The sequence below is a fragment of the Xenopus tropicalis genome, chromosome 1, assembly GCF_000004195.4.
Source record: "Xenopus tropicalis strain Nigerian chromosome 1, UCB_Xtro_10.0, whole genome shotgun sequence".
NCBI classification, from domain to species: domain Eukaryota; kingdom Metazoa; phylum Chordata; class Amphibia; order Anura; family Pipidae; genus Xenopus; species Xenopus tropicalis.
In genome coordinates, this window is record NC_030677.2 from 132,094,855 (window position 1) to 132,109,433 (window position 14,579).

The following is a 14,579-nucleotide window of genomic DNA, read 5'->3' on the forward strand; positions in this document are numbered from 1 at the left end:
AGGGAAATGTATTATGCTTTATGAACTGCTGGGACCAAATAAATACTATGTAAAATAGGGAAAACTTAAAATCAGGGTATGTAAAATTGAGGTTTCACTGTTAGTCAGCTATTTCTACAGCAGGCATCAGGGGGCAGGTCACATGGCAGATCAATAACAACATTTGAATCTCTCTATCCCCAAACATAGGCATACTATCACACAGTTGCAGAGCAGCTTACAAAGGATTTACAAGATTTGTCTTTTATTAAAGAAACTCCCCAAAAAAAGTAAGTGTAACATTGCTCAGAGTGCTCTTCTGAGCATTATTGCAAATTACATTAATTCGTTTCTTTCTAGTTATTTAAGAAATTCGCACATTTTACACTGCTATTATAATACAACAGAACCATTGCTGTTCATATTGGCCGACTTGGCCATGGTCAGCACAAAATAAAGTGAAAAAAAAAAAGTCTTGCACAGCAACATAACAAGACTTTCCATTTCTCGCTATCTACAGTTTCTGCTGACTGTGGGTGTTTGGCCAAAATGAATAGCAGGTGGGGCTGTTGTTTCACATTCATTGTATTATCAATGTAAAAAAAACTGCTAATACTGTATCTTGAAATTATCAAGACATCCAAATCATGCCCCACCCACCAAAGTCGAAAAGACTTTCCAATCAAATAAATTGCCCCTTTTTAAATACACTGGAAGTGATCAGGTGCTCCCATTGAGACAAGGTGGAGACAGATCTTAATCATTGCTTTAACTAGACCATTGTGGTGGATTTTTATACTGAATAATAAAGTACTGGCTTTTTTTTTTTAGCAAATACTCAAATCAGTGCAAGTTCAAAAGTAAATAAATACATAATTTCCACAGGGGATGACGATCCCCTGTAGACCTCGTTACCATGAGTGCGTTCTACTGTTGTAAAAAAAAAATAAATATATATATATATATATATATACAGATATAAAAGAACAGAAAAGAAAGAAGAGGAGCACTACCCTTAACTCTAGTGCCAACTTCAAATTTATTGAAAAAAATCACACAAATGTGTTGACAACCAAGGTTTTTTTGGCATGATTCACACTTGGGGGTGGTTATTTAGCAGTTTGTGTTGGTGTCTGCACAGGCATGTGCTGGGGGGTGGGGGGCGTTGGGAATGGACACGCTGATTGGCCGGGCTGCTTAGGGTGCCCGACTGGTTTGGCGTGCCACTGGTTCGAAATGTCGAATTTTTTTAATAAATTTAGATTTTTCACAAGTATTCCCATTGAGCAGTACTATGCTTTTCTATAGGGCTGGAGGATGGCAGTATCCTCCAGGCTGACCACAAATTCAATAAAGTTTTGCCTAATGCCCCACTTGTTAGTTATAGGAGGGGTACAAATCTACGGGACCTCTTAGTACAGAGTGACCCTATTGCAAGAAGTCTGATTCATGGTTACAAAGCAACAAACCAGGATGTTTTAATGTGATTAAGGTCTTGAAAAAGGCCCGAAATGGGGGCCAAAACATTGACCTGTCTTACCATGTACTAATTTTTTTTTTTTTTTTTAATAAAAGTTAATTTTTAAAAGGATTCCCGGTTTGCACTACTATACCTGTGGACATTTTAAGAAGGTCTGTTCCATTTTGTATGTTACTGAATGATGCCAAACTGCTGTATGCTAGCTTTAATAAAAAAGAATAATGTAACCTCTCCTTACCCATTCTCTGTCTTTTCTTTATATCCTAAATATTTAGCAAGCTCGCCATCTTGAGGAGGCAGCTGAATGTGCACACTGATGCTCTGGAGATTCAAAAGATCATGTGAAACATGTGCAACGATATCCCTTTCTTCAACCTTGCACATTTCAAAGCTTTCCTCGAGCTCTGTATAGTCCTGACCTCCAGTGTCTATCTGATATCCACCTTGTTTATCACACGAATATCCTAGTTGAAAGGTATCTTCCAAACCTTTACCAGTATCTACTGTTTCCTCCCTGCTAAATATATCTTCAGGTGAACTGTCTGAGGCTTCATTCTGGCTTAATATGATGCTCCAGCTATGCTCTTGTTCAGAAAATTCTTCAGATTTCTTTTCACTTCCCAACCTTCGAGACACAATAGGAGAACTTTTCTCTTCTATGTACAGAGAATGACACTCGGGTCGGTGAATAGCTTGTTTTTCATTCACATTTGTCATGGAGATTGACTGAAATGTATCTGGAGAGCTCACTGAATGCCTTTCATTAGACTTTGTTTGCTGAAATGCAACATTAGTGACTGTCATTACAGATCTGTTTACACTTTCACAGGGACCATGACCGTGAACCTCTTCATCAGCATTAGAACTAACCGGATCCTCAGTCTGAAGCTTGATACTATCTCGCCCCTTATCAAAAAGAACTAAACTTCTTCTTGTCATATTGTCAGCATTCCAAACCCGGTCGCTCTCTTCCCCATTTTCTACAAAAAATAAAAAAAGGATAAAAGAAGGCTAGTTTAACAGGTGGATAACATTATATTTACTCAAACTGCATAGTTTAATGATTATAGTTACATAGTTACATAGGGTTGAAAAAAGACCAGTGTCCATCAAGTTCAACCCATCCAAGTAAACCCAGCACACCCAACCCACACCTACCAATCTATACACTCACATACATAAACTATAAATACAACCACTAGTACTAACTGTAGATATTAGTATCACAATAGCCTTGGATATTCTGATTGATCAAGAACATCCAGGCCCCTCTTAAAGGCACTAACAGAATCTGCCATTACCACATCACTAGGAAGGGCATTCCATAACCTCACTGCCCTCACCGTGAAAAACCACCTACGCTGCTTCAAATGGAAGCTCCTTTCCTCTAATCTAAAGGGGTGACCTCTGGTGCGTTGATTGTTTTTATGGGAAAAAAGAACATCCCCCAACTGCCTATAATCCCCTCTAATGTACTTGTACAGAGTAATCATGTCCCCTCGCAAGCGCCTCTTTTCCAGAGAAAACAACCCCAACCTCGACAGTCTCACCTCATAGCTTAAATCTTCCATCCCCTTAACCAGTTTAGTTGCACGTCTTTGCACTTTCTCCAGCTCATTAATATCCTTCTTAAGGACTGGAGCCCAAAACTGCACTGCATACTCAAGGTGAGGCCTTACCAGGGACCTATAAAGGGGCAAAATTATGTTCTCATCCCTTGAGTCAATGCCCTTTTTTATACAAGACAGCACTTTATTTGCTTTAGTAGCCACAGAATGACACTGCCTGGCATTAGACAACTTGTTATCAACAAAAACCCCTAGATCCTTCTCCATTAAGGAAACCCCCAACACACTACCATTCAGTAGATAGTTTGCGTTTATATTATTTCTACCAAAGTGCATAACTTTGCACTTATCAACATTGAACCTCATTTTCCAGTTTGCTGCCCAGTTATCTAATTTTGTCAAATCGCTCTGCAAAGCGGCAGCATCCTGCATGGAACTTATAGTTTTGCACAATTTAGTGTCATCAGCAAAAATAGAAACAGTACTGTCTATGCCCACCTCCAGGTCATTAATAAACAAGTTAAAAAGCAAAGGCTCAAGGACTGACCCCTGCTGTACTCCACTAACCACACTGGTCCAATTAGAAAATGTTCCATTTACAACCACTCTTTGTACTCTATCCTTCAGCCAGTTCTCTATCCAATTACAAATATTATGTTCTAGGCCAATATTCCTTAATTTGATCATTAACCTTCTGTGAGGTACTGTATCAAACGCTTTAGCAAAGTCCAAGTAGATGGCATCAACTGCCATTCCAGCATCAAGGTTCCTGCTCACCTCCTCATAAAAGGCGACTAAATTAGTCTGGCAAGATCTGTTACGCATAAAACCATGCTGGCACAAACTAATAGTATTGTGAACTGCAATGTATTCAAGTACCCTATCCCTTATTACCCCTTCCAAAAGTTTTCCTACTACTGATGTCAGACTAACAGGCCTATAGTTTTCAGGCTGAGAACGGGATCCCTTTTTAAATAACGGCACCACATTAGCAATCCGCCAGTCTCTCGGCACCATGCCAGACCTCAATGAATCCTTGAAAATTAAGTGAAGAGGCTTGGCAATCACAGCGCTCAGCTCATTTAATACCCTGGGATGAATCCCATCCGGTCCTGGACCTTTGTTTACCTTTACATGTTCAAGTCTCTTTTGAATTTCCTCCCGAGTGACCCATGCGCCAGTAGCTAAATTACTAGAACTGGGCATATTAAAAGGGAAGCCTTCATTATCTGGCTCCTCAGATGTATAGACAGATGAAAAATAAGAGTTCAAAATTTCAGCTTTTTCCCCGTTCTCATCAACCAACTTACCCCCCCGTGATAATAAAGTTCCCACCCCTTCTTGCTTCATTTTTTTACTATTCACATAATTAAAAAATAATTTAGGATTCTTTTTACTCCTATCTGCAATATCTCTTTCCATTTCTATTTTAGCTTGCTTGATAGCTTTTTTGCATGCTTTATTTGCTTCCTTGTACCTGATGAAAGTTTCTGCTGTCCCAGCTAACTTGAATGCCCTAAAAGCACGTTTTTTCTTACCAACCTCTACAATAACACTTTTATTCAGCCATAAAGGTTTTGCTTTGCGATGCCTCTCCTTGCTTACAAGGGGAATATACTGTTGTGTATACCTACAAAGCAATGTTTTAAAGATGTTCCATTTTCCTTCTGTGTCTAACCCCATTATAGATTTTATATTAAAGATTTACAGGATTTATAGGTTTGAGTTGCAGAAATGGAATCTATTATTTCCAATGCTTGGGCTTTTCCAGATGTAATTTGGAGCATCATGCTTTAAGGCTTCCTTGCATTTATGGTTTGCTTATTTACCATTAAGTACAAGGAAATGAGTCGCTAAATAATGTTTGATTAAATAAGAATCTATAGAAAATAGCTTTCCTAAATTTCAGAGCTTTCTGAATTATGGGTTTCTATATAACAAATATTATACATGTTATTCTTATACTGCATATACAATATATTCTATGTTGATATTTTAATTGAATGTCTGCTTCTGGAAGAGCAGACAATTTCCTCACTGCCTGCTTCACAATATTGAACTTTATTTGCTTGACGATTATATTATGACAAATTTCTTGGGGCAGTGGGGGCCCACCAATCAAATTTTGCTCAGGGTCCACTGGTACCTTAAAGCAGCCGTGTTGGGAACCATTTTATGTTGCATATTTATGACCCATTGGTATGCAATATTGCTGTGCTTTCCAAATACAACTATGGTATGTTAAAGTCAGCAGAAATGTACCGTACTTGCAGGGAACCCTGGCACATTTCAGTTGTCCAAGTAGCAGAAAAATCTATTTAGAATACTCTTATCTACAGTCTGTAAAGGTTTAATGAATTTTTCATAAATGTCAACCCCAAAAATAATTTTTTGCTTAATAAAAGAAAACCTAATTCTAAGCAACTTTGCAATATACATTCATTACATATTTAATGGGTTTAATGGATTTAATACGTAATGGGCTTTTTTAGTTATTTGTATATATACATAACTGCTATTAAAAGCAGTGTCTGCCTGTCCTTTCTATTCTTTGCCCTGGTGGCTCTGGCATTGAAAACAATGTAACACAAGCCAGCACACTGACAGACCTGTCTTGCTGGAGGAGCCTGGCATTTGCAACATTGTTTAAAAGTAACAACCAGGAGTTCAGCAAATGCTGCTTTCTATAGCAATTACAAATAACTTTTAAAGCACTAATCATTTTTAATAAATTGATATTGCAAAGTTGCTTAGAATAATGTTTTCTTTTATTAGGCAAAACCTTATTTTTGGGGTTGACATGTCCTTTAAAAAAGCAAATATAACAACTAAAGATAGATAAAATAAAGAGAAATCTAAATAGCAAATTCACCTTTCTAATACCTTTAATATGTTATCTATGAAACTACTTTAATAAAATGGCTTTGATAACCTTTCTATTCTACATTTATCCAGCCTGCAACTGAAAATGCTGTCTAGTTTGCATCGTTACTGACCAAATACCACTTCGACTGCAAAGCTCCAATTTCATTGTTCTTATGTTTGATTGATTATATTTTTCATTAGGCCCTACCCTATTCAGACAACTAAGCCCATTTCCAAGCCTAAGAGATACAGAATGAAAAAAATTAGCCTCACTAATAATTCATTTTATTTTTTAAATTAAACGGAGGCTTTTTTGTTATAAAGACAGGTTTGGAATTTGTATTGTTAACAATGGAATGACTTTAGAAAGTATATGATTCCTGTATATAAATATATCATGGGGCATTAACATATACTCATTATATATGCCCATAGCTGCTTACTCTGGCTGCACTGCCTGACAACTACAATAATATGTTTTTAGGTACAGGTATATTTGAAGTTATTGCACTTTCTACATACTGCCCTTTAATTCTGTCCAAGTAATGATTTCCCTGAATAAACATCTTAACAAAGGTTCAGAGCAGGCCCGGATTTGTGGCGAGGCCACAAAGGCCCGGGCCTAGGGCGGCAAAAATGCAGGGGCGGCATGCCGCCCCGCCACAATGAAATTGTGAAATTTTCTCCCATACGGAGCAATGGGGATTCCTCCCCACTGCTCCTTATCAGAGTTTAAATGGGCACGCATGCGCGGCGGCGGGGAGGCAGTGGTAGGGGAGAGAGAGGTTTGTTTGCGCATGCGCGCGCATGGAGAGGGCGGGGGGCGCGAATGGGGGGAGGGCGGCCTTGGGGCGCCCGGATTTGAAATCCGGCGCTGGTTCAGAGGTCTGTCTTTAAGCTGCCGCTTGCAATCTCTTTATGATATGCCTAATTCTTTGTACTCATAGGTTCTCATTTTGCGCCTTACCATGATGAGGTCCAACATCTCCATCTGCTGGTGAAGTGACATTATTCCAGTTTTCTTCATTTGCATTTCCAGGTACTTTGCCCTGATGTAAGCAAGGGTTTAACACTTCTGCTGCAGAATTATCATTGATAAATGGCTCTGCGTGTGTTTTTGTTGTCTGGAACACATCTCTTTGTATATTTTCCTCATTTTCTTGTGTGTAAGGCATACACTCTTGCAAAATCAGGTTAGCTGATGCTGACCTGTCTAACAGAACATGTTCATTAATGCCTTTTACTGAAATTGCTGATGATGGTGCATTAACTTGGCTGCACCCTATGTTATAATGATCAACAGAATGTTTCTCACAAACATGTTCCATGTTGCTGCAGGAGCTTACTGACTCTGTGCACTTCATACAAGGCTGCAAAATAGAATTATTTTTGTGTAAATGTGCATTTTGCATGTATGTTTCATTGTGTTTTCCCTCAGTTGATATTTGGCTCAGCTCGGCAGAACCCCTGGGGGACAGACTGCTATGTGCAGTATCAGGCCATACAAACACATCTTTATATGGTCGGCCACATTGCTTGTACAAATCAGGAGTTTTTGATACATGTGAATTGGGGTCACAGCTGTTTAGCACATCTGGACTGCCATATTCTGACTTTCTTATGTACACATGTTCAGATATACTCCACAAGTCAGGAGAAATTGAATAAAATGGGGAAAATTCCCGCGGTCCATCATCTAAAATATCTGGAATACACTCAAAGAGCATGGAATCACTTATTTCAGACCCTCCATACTGCTGAATCTGATTGCTTAAGTCTACTTGCTCCACCTGACCATTAAATAGTAAGGAGTCTTCTTCTGAATGATGGGGTGCCATATTAGGATGTCTGCTTATTTGACCAAGTGCTCCTACTGTTCCTTGCAGATTTTTTTCTCTTGATAGATCAGCTTGTGTGCGTGGTTCACTTATTGTGTCTTTAATTGTATTATTTACATTTTTCATTTCTGCCTGTAATTGCACAAAAGGCTCTGTTTTATTGAAACTTTTATCATGGCATGACACTGGTTTAAACTCTTTTACGTTTATGTTGTCCATGGGGCTTATTAAAGGAGCAGAGTTGGTTGACTTAGTTTGTCTAGGGTTTGTTTTCAGGTTGTTCAATGATTGTCTTTTTACAGAAGAGTCCTCTTCATAGTTCTCTGTGTTAGAATAGTTGTCTTCGTAACAGAGAGAGAGTGGTGAAACATTTAAAGAACTACATGTCCCCACAACATCACTGCATTCTTTTCGTTTGTCGTCCCCATTTTCATGGTAAGAATGGCTCAGTTGGGGTGAAATAGTAAAATAAGTGTCCTCTGGGCTTTGTACTTTATTATGAGTATGCCCCAAATCTAATGTTTCAGCTGACTGGCTTCCTCTAGTAAAGGCATCTTTGGTATCAGCTCCTAAATGGAAAGTTTCCTCTTTTATGAAGATTTCCCTATAATGTTTATCATGATCTTGATGAGCATTTTCATATGACTGTGACCTATCCTCTGGGGAACCTTGAACATGCTGAAGACAGTCTTGGTTTAACATGCCTTCTTCACATGCAGCTTTACAGTTGCTCTTAGTTAGACTAACTTTTTGTTCTTTCTCTTCTTTCATTACATTATTAACACACCCATCTTGGATAAAACCAAAACTGCCCAGTATATCTTCTATTTCCGGACTTTCTTCATCTGTAAATGGAGTAGTAGAATTAGAATCTGCATTGTCCAATGAGGTGTGTATATTCTGGTAATAATTCAAGGCTTTCTCGTCAGATGAGTTTGAATGATTCCTGGTTTCATTTCCTTCAGGGCTTGATGAAGACTCAGAATCCTCACATATCTGTGTATTCCAAATATCCAAATTCATAGGGACTTTATTTACAGTGTTGAGCTGAACCTTTCCTTGGGGATTAAGGCATTTATTATTAGCACTTTCATTTTGAATAAAGCTAAACGGTTGATTGTTTTTTGACCCTGATCCATAAACACTTGAAGTGGAATTATAACCTTTTTCTTCTAATCTATTCCAGCTAAAATCCAAATCAGGACTTGTTTCACCGGAAAGTGATGAGTTACTCTGTACATCTTCTTCATTGTAGGCATAAATGTTTATTTTTTTTTTCACATATACATTTGACATATGGGGGAATAATTCTGAATTTATTCCTGCTGATTCATAACTGCAAAGTTTTGTTTTATTCCACTTGTCTGTACTGCCTTCACCTTGTATTACAGACCCTTCCTGTTCACTGTGGCTTATATCTGTTTTCTTTGTAATAGCAATATCGTTAAGGAAAACATTTTCTTTTGATTTGACTTTATTTAAAGTCAAATGATCATTCTCAGAAGAGATCTGGGCATCATTCATATCATTTACCTTTCCCTCTGGACTTAATAAAATTGACTTTTCATTATAACTCTTGCTCTTTACACCAGGAGATTTGATTTCATAATCGTCTTGCTCGTGTACAGATGATAACTGACCAGGTATTCGAAGATCATCCTTTAGCACAGGAGATTTTACTAACAGATTCCAGCTTCTTAAATAGCTAGAATCAGAGCTTTCTAAATCATCAGGTGAATCTAAAGAAGAAGATTCTGTATCCTCTTGTAAATCATTTTCCCAGTTATCTTGATTTGTATAACCAGCACTTCCAAGCTCTCCTCCCTTTTCTTGTAATACACAAATATCCTGACATTTACCAGAGTTTTCAAGTGGGTTTAGAACCTTGTCTTTTATATCAGGAGAAAGTGATTCATAAAAAGGGTTATGCTGTGGCTTTGAGATTGGTAAATGGTGATCTTGTCCTGATTTGACTTTGTTATCATGTTTATTCATTATTTCTAATGTAGATTGCCCCTGACCTTTCCCATGAGCCTCATTGGGGACTTCATTTGAAGGATAAGAGTTCCTAGTACATTCATTAATTTCACTTTGGCCTTGCTGTGGCAAGATGTTAAACACAGTGTTATTATGTATTGGAAGAGGCAAAAAACTGTCTGGAACTTTGTGAGCTCTTTCAGAATTGAAGCATGCAGCTTCTTCTTTGCTAAGTAAGTTGTGACTACTTGCTTCTAACAGTGTGCTTCGATTTGGGCTTAGAATAGACAAATCATGCTTATGGTTGTTCATTTCATAATTTGGTTCATTGTTCTTTGATTTGGAGGGTGTAGAACTATGGATTGCATTATCTAGATAATCACTGTGTAGATAATTTCCAAAGCATGACCTTTTAGGCATCATCTGTATAGACACATCACTATGATTTCTAACATTTTTGTTTTCTGAAACTGCATGCCTGTTATTTGAGGCCAGTTCTCTATTATTCAGAATATTTAGGTCATTTGAGCTTTGGTGTCCTTCATTTAGAAGATGTTTTTCTTGATCATCTGATTTTTCAGGCTCCTTCATATCATCCTCAGATGCTGGAGATAAGTTTGATTCTGATGTTGAGTAATTGGTATCTGGTGGGGAAACAATGCAGTCTTTGCCTTTATAAGATGCAGTAAAATCCAAACACCTGTAAGGACCACAAGACAAGAAGGGATCCTCCCAATTTATATGATGGTCAACAATGTTTGTGTCTTGTCCTGCATCAAGAAAATCCCACATGCCTAGATTTCGTTCTATGTGTCCAGGGAGTAGGGTTTTTGCATCCACCCCTAGATCCTCAGTACTTCTTTGCTGTAGCATAAATTGACTTTCATCTAGAAACTCTTGACTATATCTGCTTTCTTCATGTAGTTCAGCAGTATTTTCAAAAGAAATATCAGTATCTATATTGCTTTTAGCCTTTCTTTTAGCAAAATATTTTGTTTTGCTGTCTTCTTTGAATGCACATAATTTGTCTTCAGATTTTTTCACATAGTCTCCAAATTCATCTTTATCTGAAGTGCCAGAGAATGGATCTGATTTGCCCTGCAGTGGGTTGTTGAAGTTCCATAAATCTGGAATTAATATATTCTCTTGTCTTGTGTTTTTATCATGATTGCCTGAATTGTCATTATGTAAACCAGGGCATGGTACTTGAAATGAAGGTGCATGTCTGGCGTTAGCATTGTCTTGCCCTGATATTTGCTCTTTCCAGGACTCTGGTCTGTGAAGCACTGATTGATTACTAGAACTCCATGCATCAGCATTCATGGGAGCTGTATTTGCATCAATATTCTCACTTTCATTCCACCAGTATGCCTGAGTTTCAGATACACTGAATCCGATTTCATTAATTTTCTGCACCACGTCTTCGGGAAAAAATGTTGGAGGACCATTATCTAAGGGAGAACTTTCAACTAAACTATTCATTGGTGTTGGTGGGACTTTAACATCAGCACTGCCTAAGATTTCAGATGATAAGCTTGATTCAAATTCAGTAATGTCACTTGCACTTGGAGTTTTTTCACATAGGTCCTCATGGTTTTCAGGACTATGCATAAATGCATCATCAAAATCAACCAAACTAATATTTGGCACTTTTGTATTGAGTAAATTAGTTGAACAATGAGCTATATCATTCCTGTACAGCTGTTGCTTTTGAACTTGTTGTCCTTCAGATGAGTCACTCTGGAAAAAAAAGTCATCCGCCATAGAATAGTCAGCAGAATGAGAAGAAGATTCAGAACGAGTATTTGGTAACAAATCAAAGTTAAAGAGTTCAGCATTATCACTGTTGGTCCTGGATGGTGGTGTTTCCTCCTCTACTATCACTCCTTCTGGAACACGACTATAGTTATCAATCCCTGGAAGAAAATTGTGATGAGATCCAGCAGCATCTGCTACAGGACTATCATCACTTAGAAAAACTGAACTTTCCTTTGAAGACCGGCTGCTTCTTATAGTAGCTAAACCACTATCTGGACTAACAAGATCCACGTTAACATCAACCTGGGCTTGTGCATTTATATCTTGAGCATTTCCATCTTGAACATTGTCCACAAAGTTTACAGGGTTAGGCTGAGGGTCTAAGTCAGAACCATACAATTCCATGATGCCAGAAGATCCTTGTGAAAGGGGGGCACTACCAGCAACAGCTTCAGTTGATGAAGTCCTACTATTTGGCATCATTCCTAGTCGTCTCCTGTTAATAGCTTCTTTAATAACTGCAGCAACTTGCTCACAAGTGACTGAAGAATTTTCTTGGTGATATACTAGAAATTGCTCACATCCATAATCTGAAGGCTCTAGATCAAGGAATGGATTCTGACATTCTTCTAATTCACAACAGACCTGTTAGAAAAAGTAAAAATATAAAAAATGTCAAGATATGACATGACCAAACAATATATACACCATATTTTTGTATATATATATATATATATATATATATATATATATATATATATATATATATATAGCAAACCCAGGGTGGCACTCTGCTTCAGCTCTTACCTTGGGTGCAAGGTAAATGATTTAAATATCCAAAAAAAAGACCAGCAACACCGAGTTATATTCCAAAAAGATCAATCGTGTATTAAAAACGCATGAACAGCCAACGTTACGTTTCGGACCCCATCGGGACCTTTCTCAAGGCAACGAGGGGGGGACCGAAACGTAACGTTGGCTGTTCATGCGTTTTTAATACACGATTGATCTTTTTGGAATATAACTCGGTGTTGCTGGTCTTTTTTTGGATATATATATATATATATATACAAAAATACTGTTTTAATAAATGAGCAAACCTTAGAATACTGTTTACTATGTTTTAGCCTTAAAATCTACATGTACAGTATTTATGTGATTATCTAAGCCCCATTTTCTCAAACCTGTTTTTTTGGTCAAACAACAGTGTATGTTAATACAAATCAGAACACAGATTTGTTGAGAATATTAGAGATGGGACCTCATACTGTTAGAAAATAAACATTTATTATACTATAATATGTCACATTAACAGAATAACAAAAAAATAAAATATGCTGATAACTGTACAATGGAGAACTGGAATTCAAAGTTCTTTGGGGGCTGTAAGGGCTTATTTTGATTTCCAGTCCAGGCCTTATTGGATTTACAGTCTGTGAATTACTTGACTAGCCTACTAATCATCATGTACAAATATAACAGACCTAAGGAGGAATTTTCACATGCAGCTCAATTTTTTGCCAGTTGTTGTAATGATACAATCTACTTTTGGATATATGAAACAGTACTAATTTCATTTGCTTAAGGTGAACATAACTCCAAAACTACTGCAACTTTTAAGAAAAGTCAGATTCTACTGGAGGCTACACTGTTTATCCATGCCAAAAAGAACATTACAATCTCCAACTTGACCCCATTCTTTACATAGGAATCACACTCTCCTTACTTACTAGGCCTGTTGCATTCTGCTAACCAGCAGGCAACTTTTTCTTGGACACTGAACTCTTATTTCCAAGGGTTTCTAACTTCACCAAACACTCGCCAACACACAGTAACTAACACTTTAAAATCTTTTAAAATCCTTTCTTCAAACACAATGGGACCACAACATTGGGACCACAACATTGATGATTCAGCTAATATTATGTTATCTACACTACTGAAAATAATATATAGCAATCAATCAAACACAAATAGTATTATTCAATTAGCCAACATAATTTACATTTAATATTAATTCTATGGTCCAATTTTGTGATTGTTTTGGCCGTTCTCACCAATATGGCCAATCAAACTTTAGTCCATAATAGATCAAACTAGGGAAAACTCATAGTTAAACTAATAATCCATTTTGGTGCATATATGGAAGTTTTAACTGAAAACTGTATAAGACCACAAAAAAAGTTAGTGGTAACTTGGTGTAAGGCATAGTTGTGACACACAGCAACTATTATGTTTTCTTTCTGACTGTAACTTTTCTATTGTGGAGTTATTTGCAACAGATTTATTCAATAAAATTACTTTCTAATGCAAAGCGCAAATTTACAGTATTTTTAGAAATAAGATAGCTCAGAGCTATCACACCGCTTACTTGATTGCACAGTTCCGGGTTCTCTGAGTGCACAGCTATTTGTTGCACTGCCATCTGTTCCTCTGTTGTATAACTTGCCAAAAGAATCAGTATATCAATCCCATATTTGTCAAGAAATAGTTTCAGCTCCCCAATAATGTTTCTGCAGCTCATTAATTCCTGCCAATGATAACAAATATTTAGTGTTACTGATACAGAAATAATAAATGATTATACAATAAAACCATGTAATGTATAAGCAATAAATACCACACCAGAGCACATGCCTTCATACTGTAACCCTTTCTTGGCACACACTGCAGAAATTGTGTTACACTTACTTCTTTGGGGTGAATTTACTTGCTTAGTTCAGAAGATTGAGTCCCCTTTGCTTTTATGTAAAGGGTACTGGGAAACTGGGATTTACAGTGCAATGCTTCTACCTAGTGGACATTGAGGAGCACACCTCAGCGGAATTCTGTAAAATGGAAACAGTAGTAAACCTTGCTTTGGGAAACCTGTGTGGTTTTAGCCAACTGCTGGCTCAGTCTCTCCCAGGACACAGTCCCACACTCCCCTCCTGGAGGAAATACCCTTTCCCAGTTCAGTCTCTGGCAAAGTCCCTTCCCCAAGAGCTCTTTAGTTTCCCCAGGTAGCGCTACCTGCCCCAAATTACCTCTCCCTTTGAATAGGCAGTTGCTCCCACATATCAGGCACACAAAAAACGCCTGTCCTCACACAGGGGACACACACCAGGGATAACA

The 14,579-nt window shown here is 37.7% G+C and overlaps 1 protein-coding gene across 5 annotated transcripts in view; it reads right to left on the reverse strand.

Moving 5' to 3' along the window:
- The window catches only part of prune2 (prune homolog 2), an 87,951-nt gene extending 73,951 nt beyond the window's left edge, over positions 1 to 14,000 (reverse strand). For all 5 annotated transcript variants that reach the window (XM_031901874.1, XM_031901872.1, XM_031901857.1 and 2 more), the window contains exons 1-3: positions 13,837 to 14,000; positions 6,860 to 12,110; positions 1,698 to 2,439 (exon numbers count right to left, since the gene is read on the reverse strand). In XM_031901874.1, coding sequence (XP_031757734.1) covers positions 1,698 to 2,439; positions 6,860 to 12,110; positions 13,837 to 13,989 — 6,146 coding nt within the window. In that variant the 5' untranslated portion in view covers positions 13,990 to 14,000. The remainder of the gene's footprint in view (positions 1 to 1,697; positions 2,440 to 6,859; positions 12,111 to 13,836) is intronic.
- Between the last annotated feature and the right edge of the window lie 579 nt (positions 14,001 to 14,579).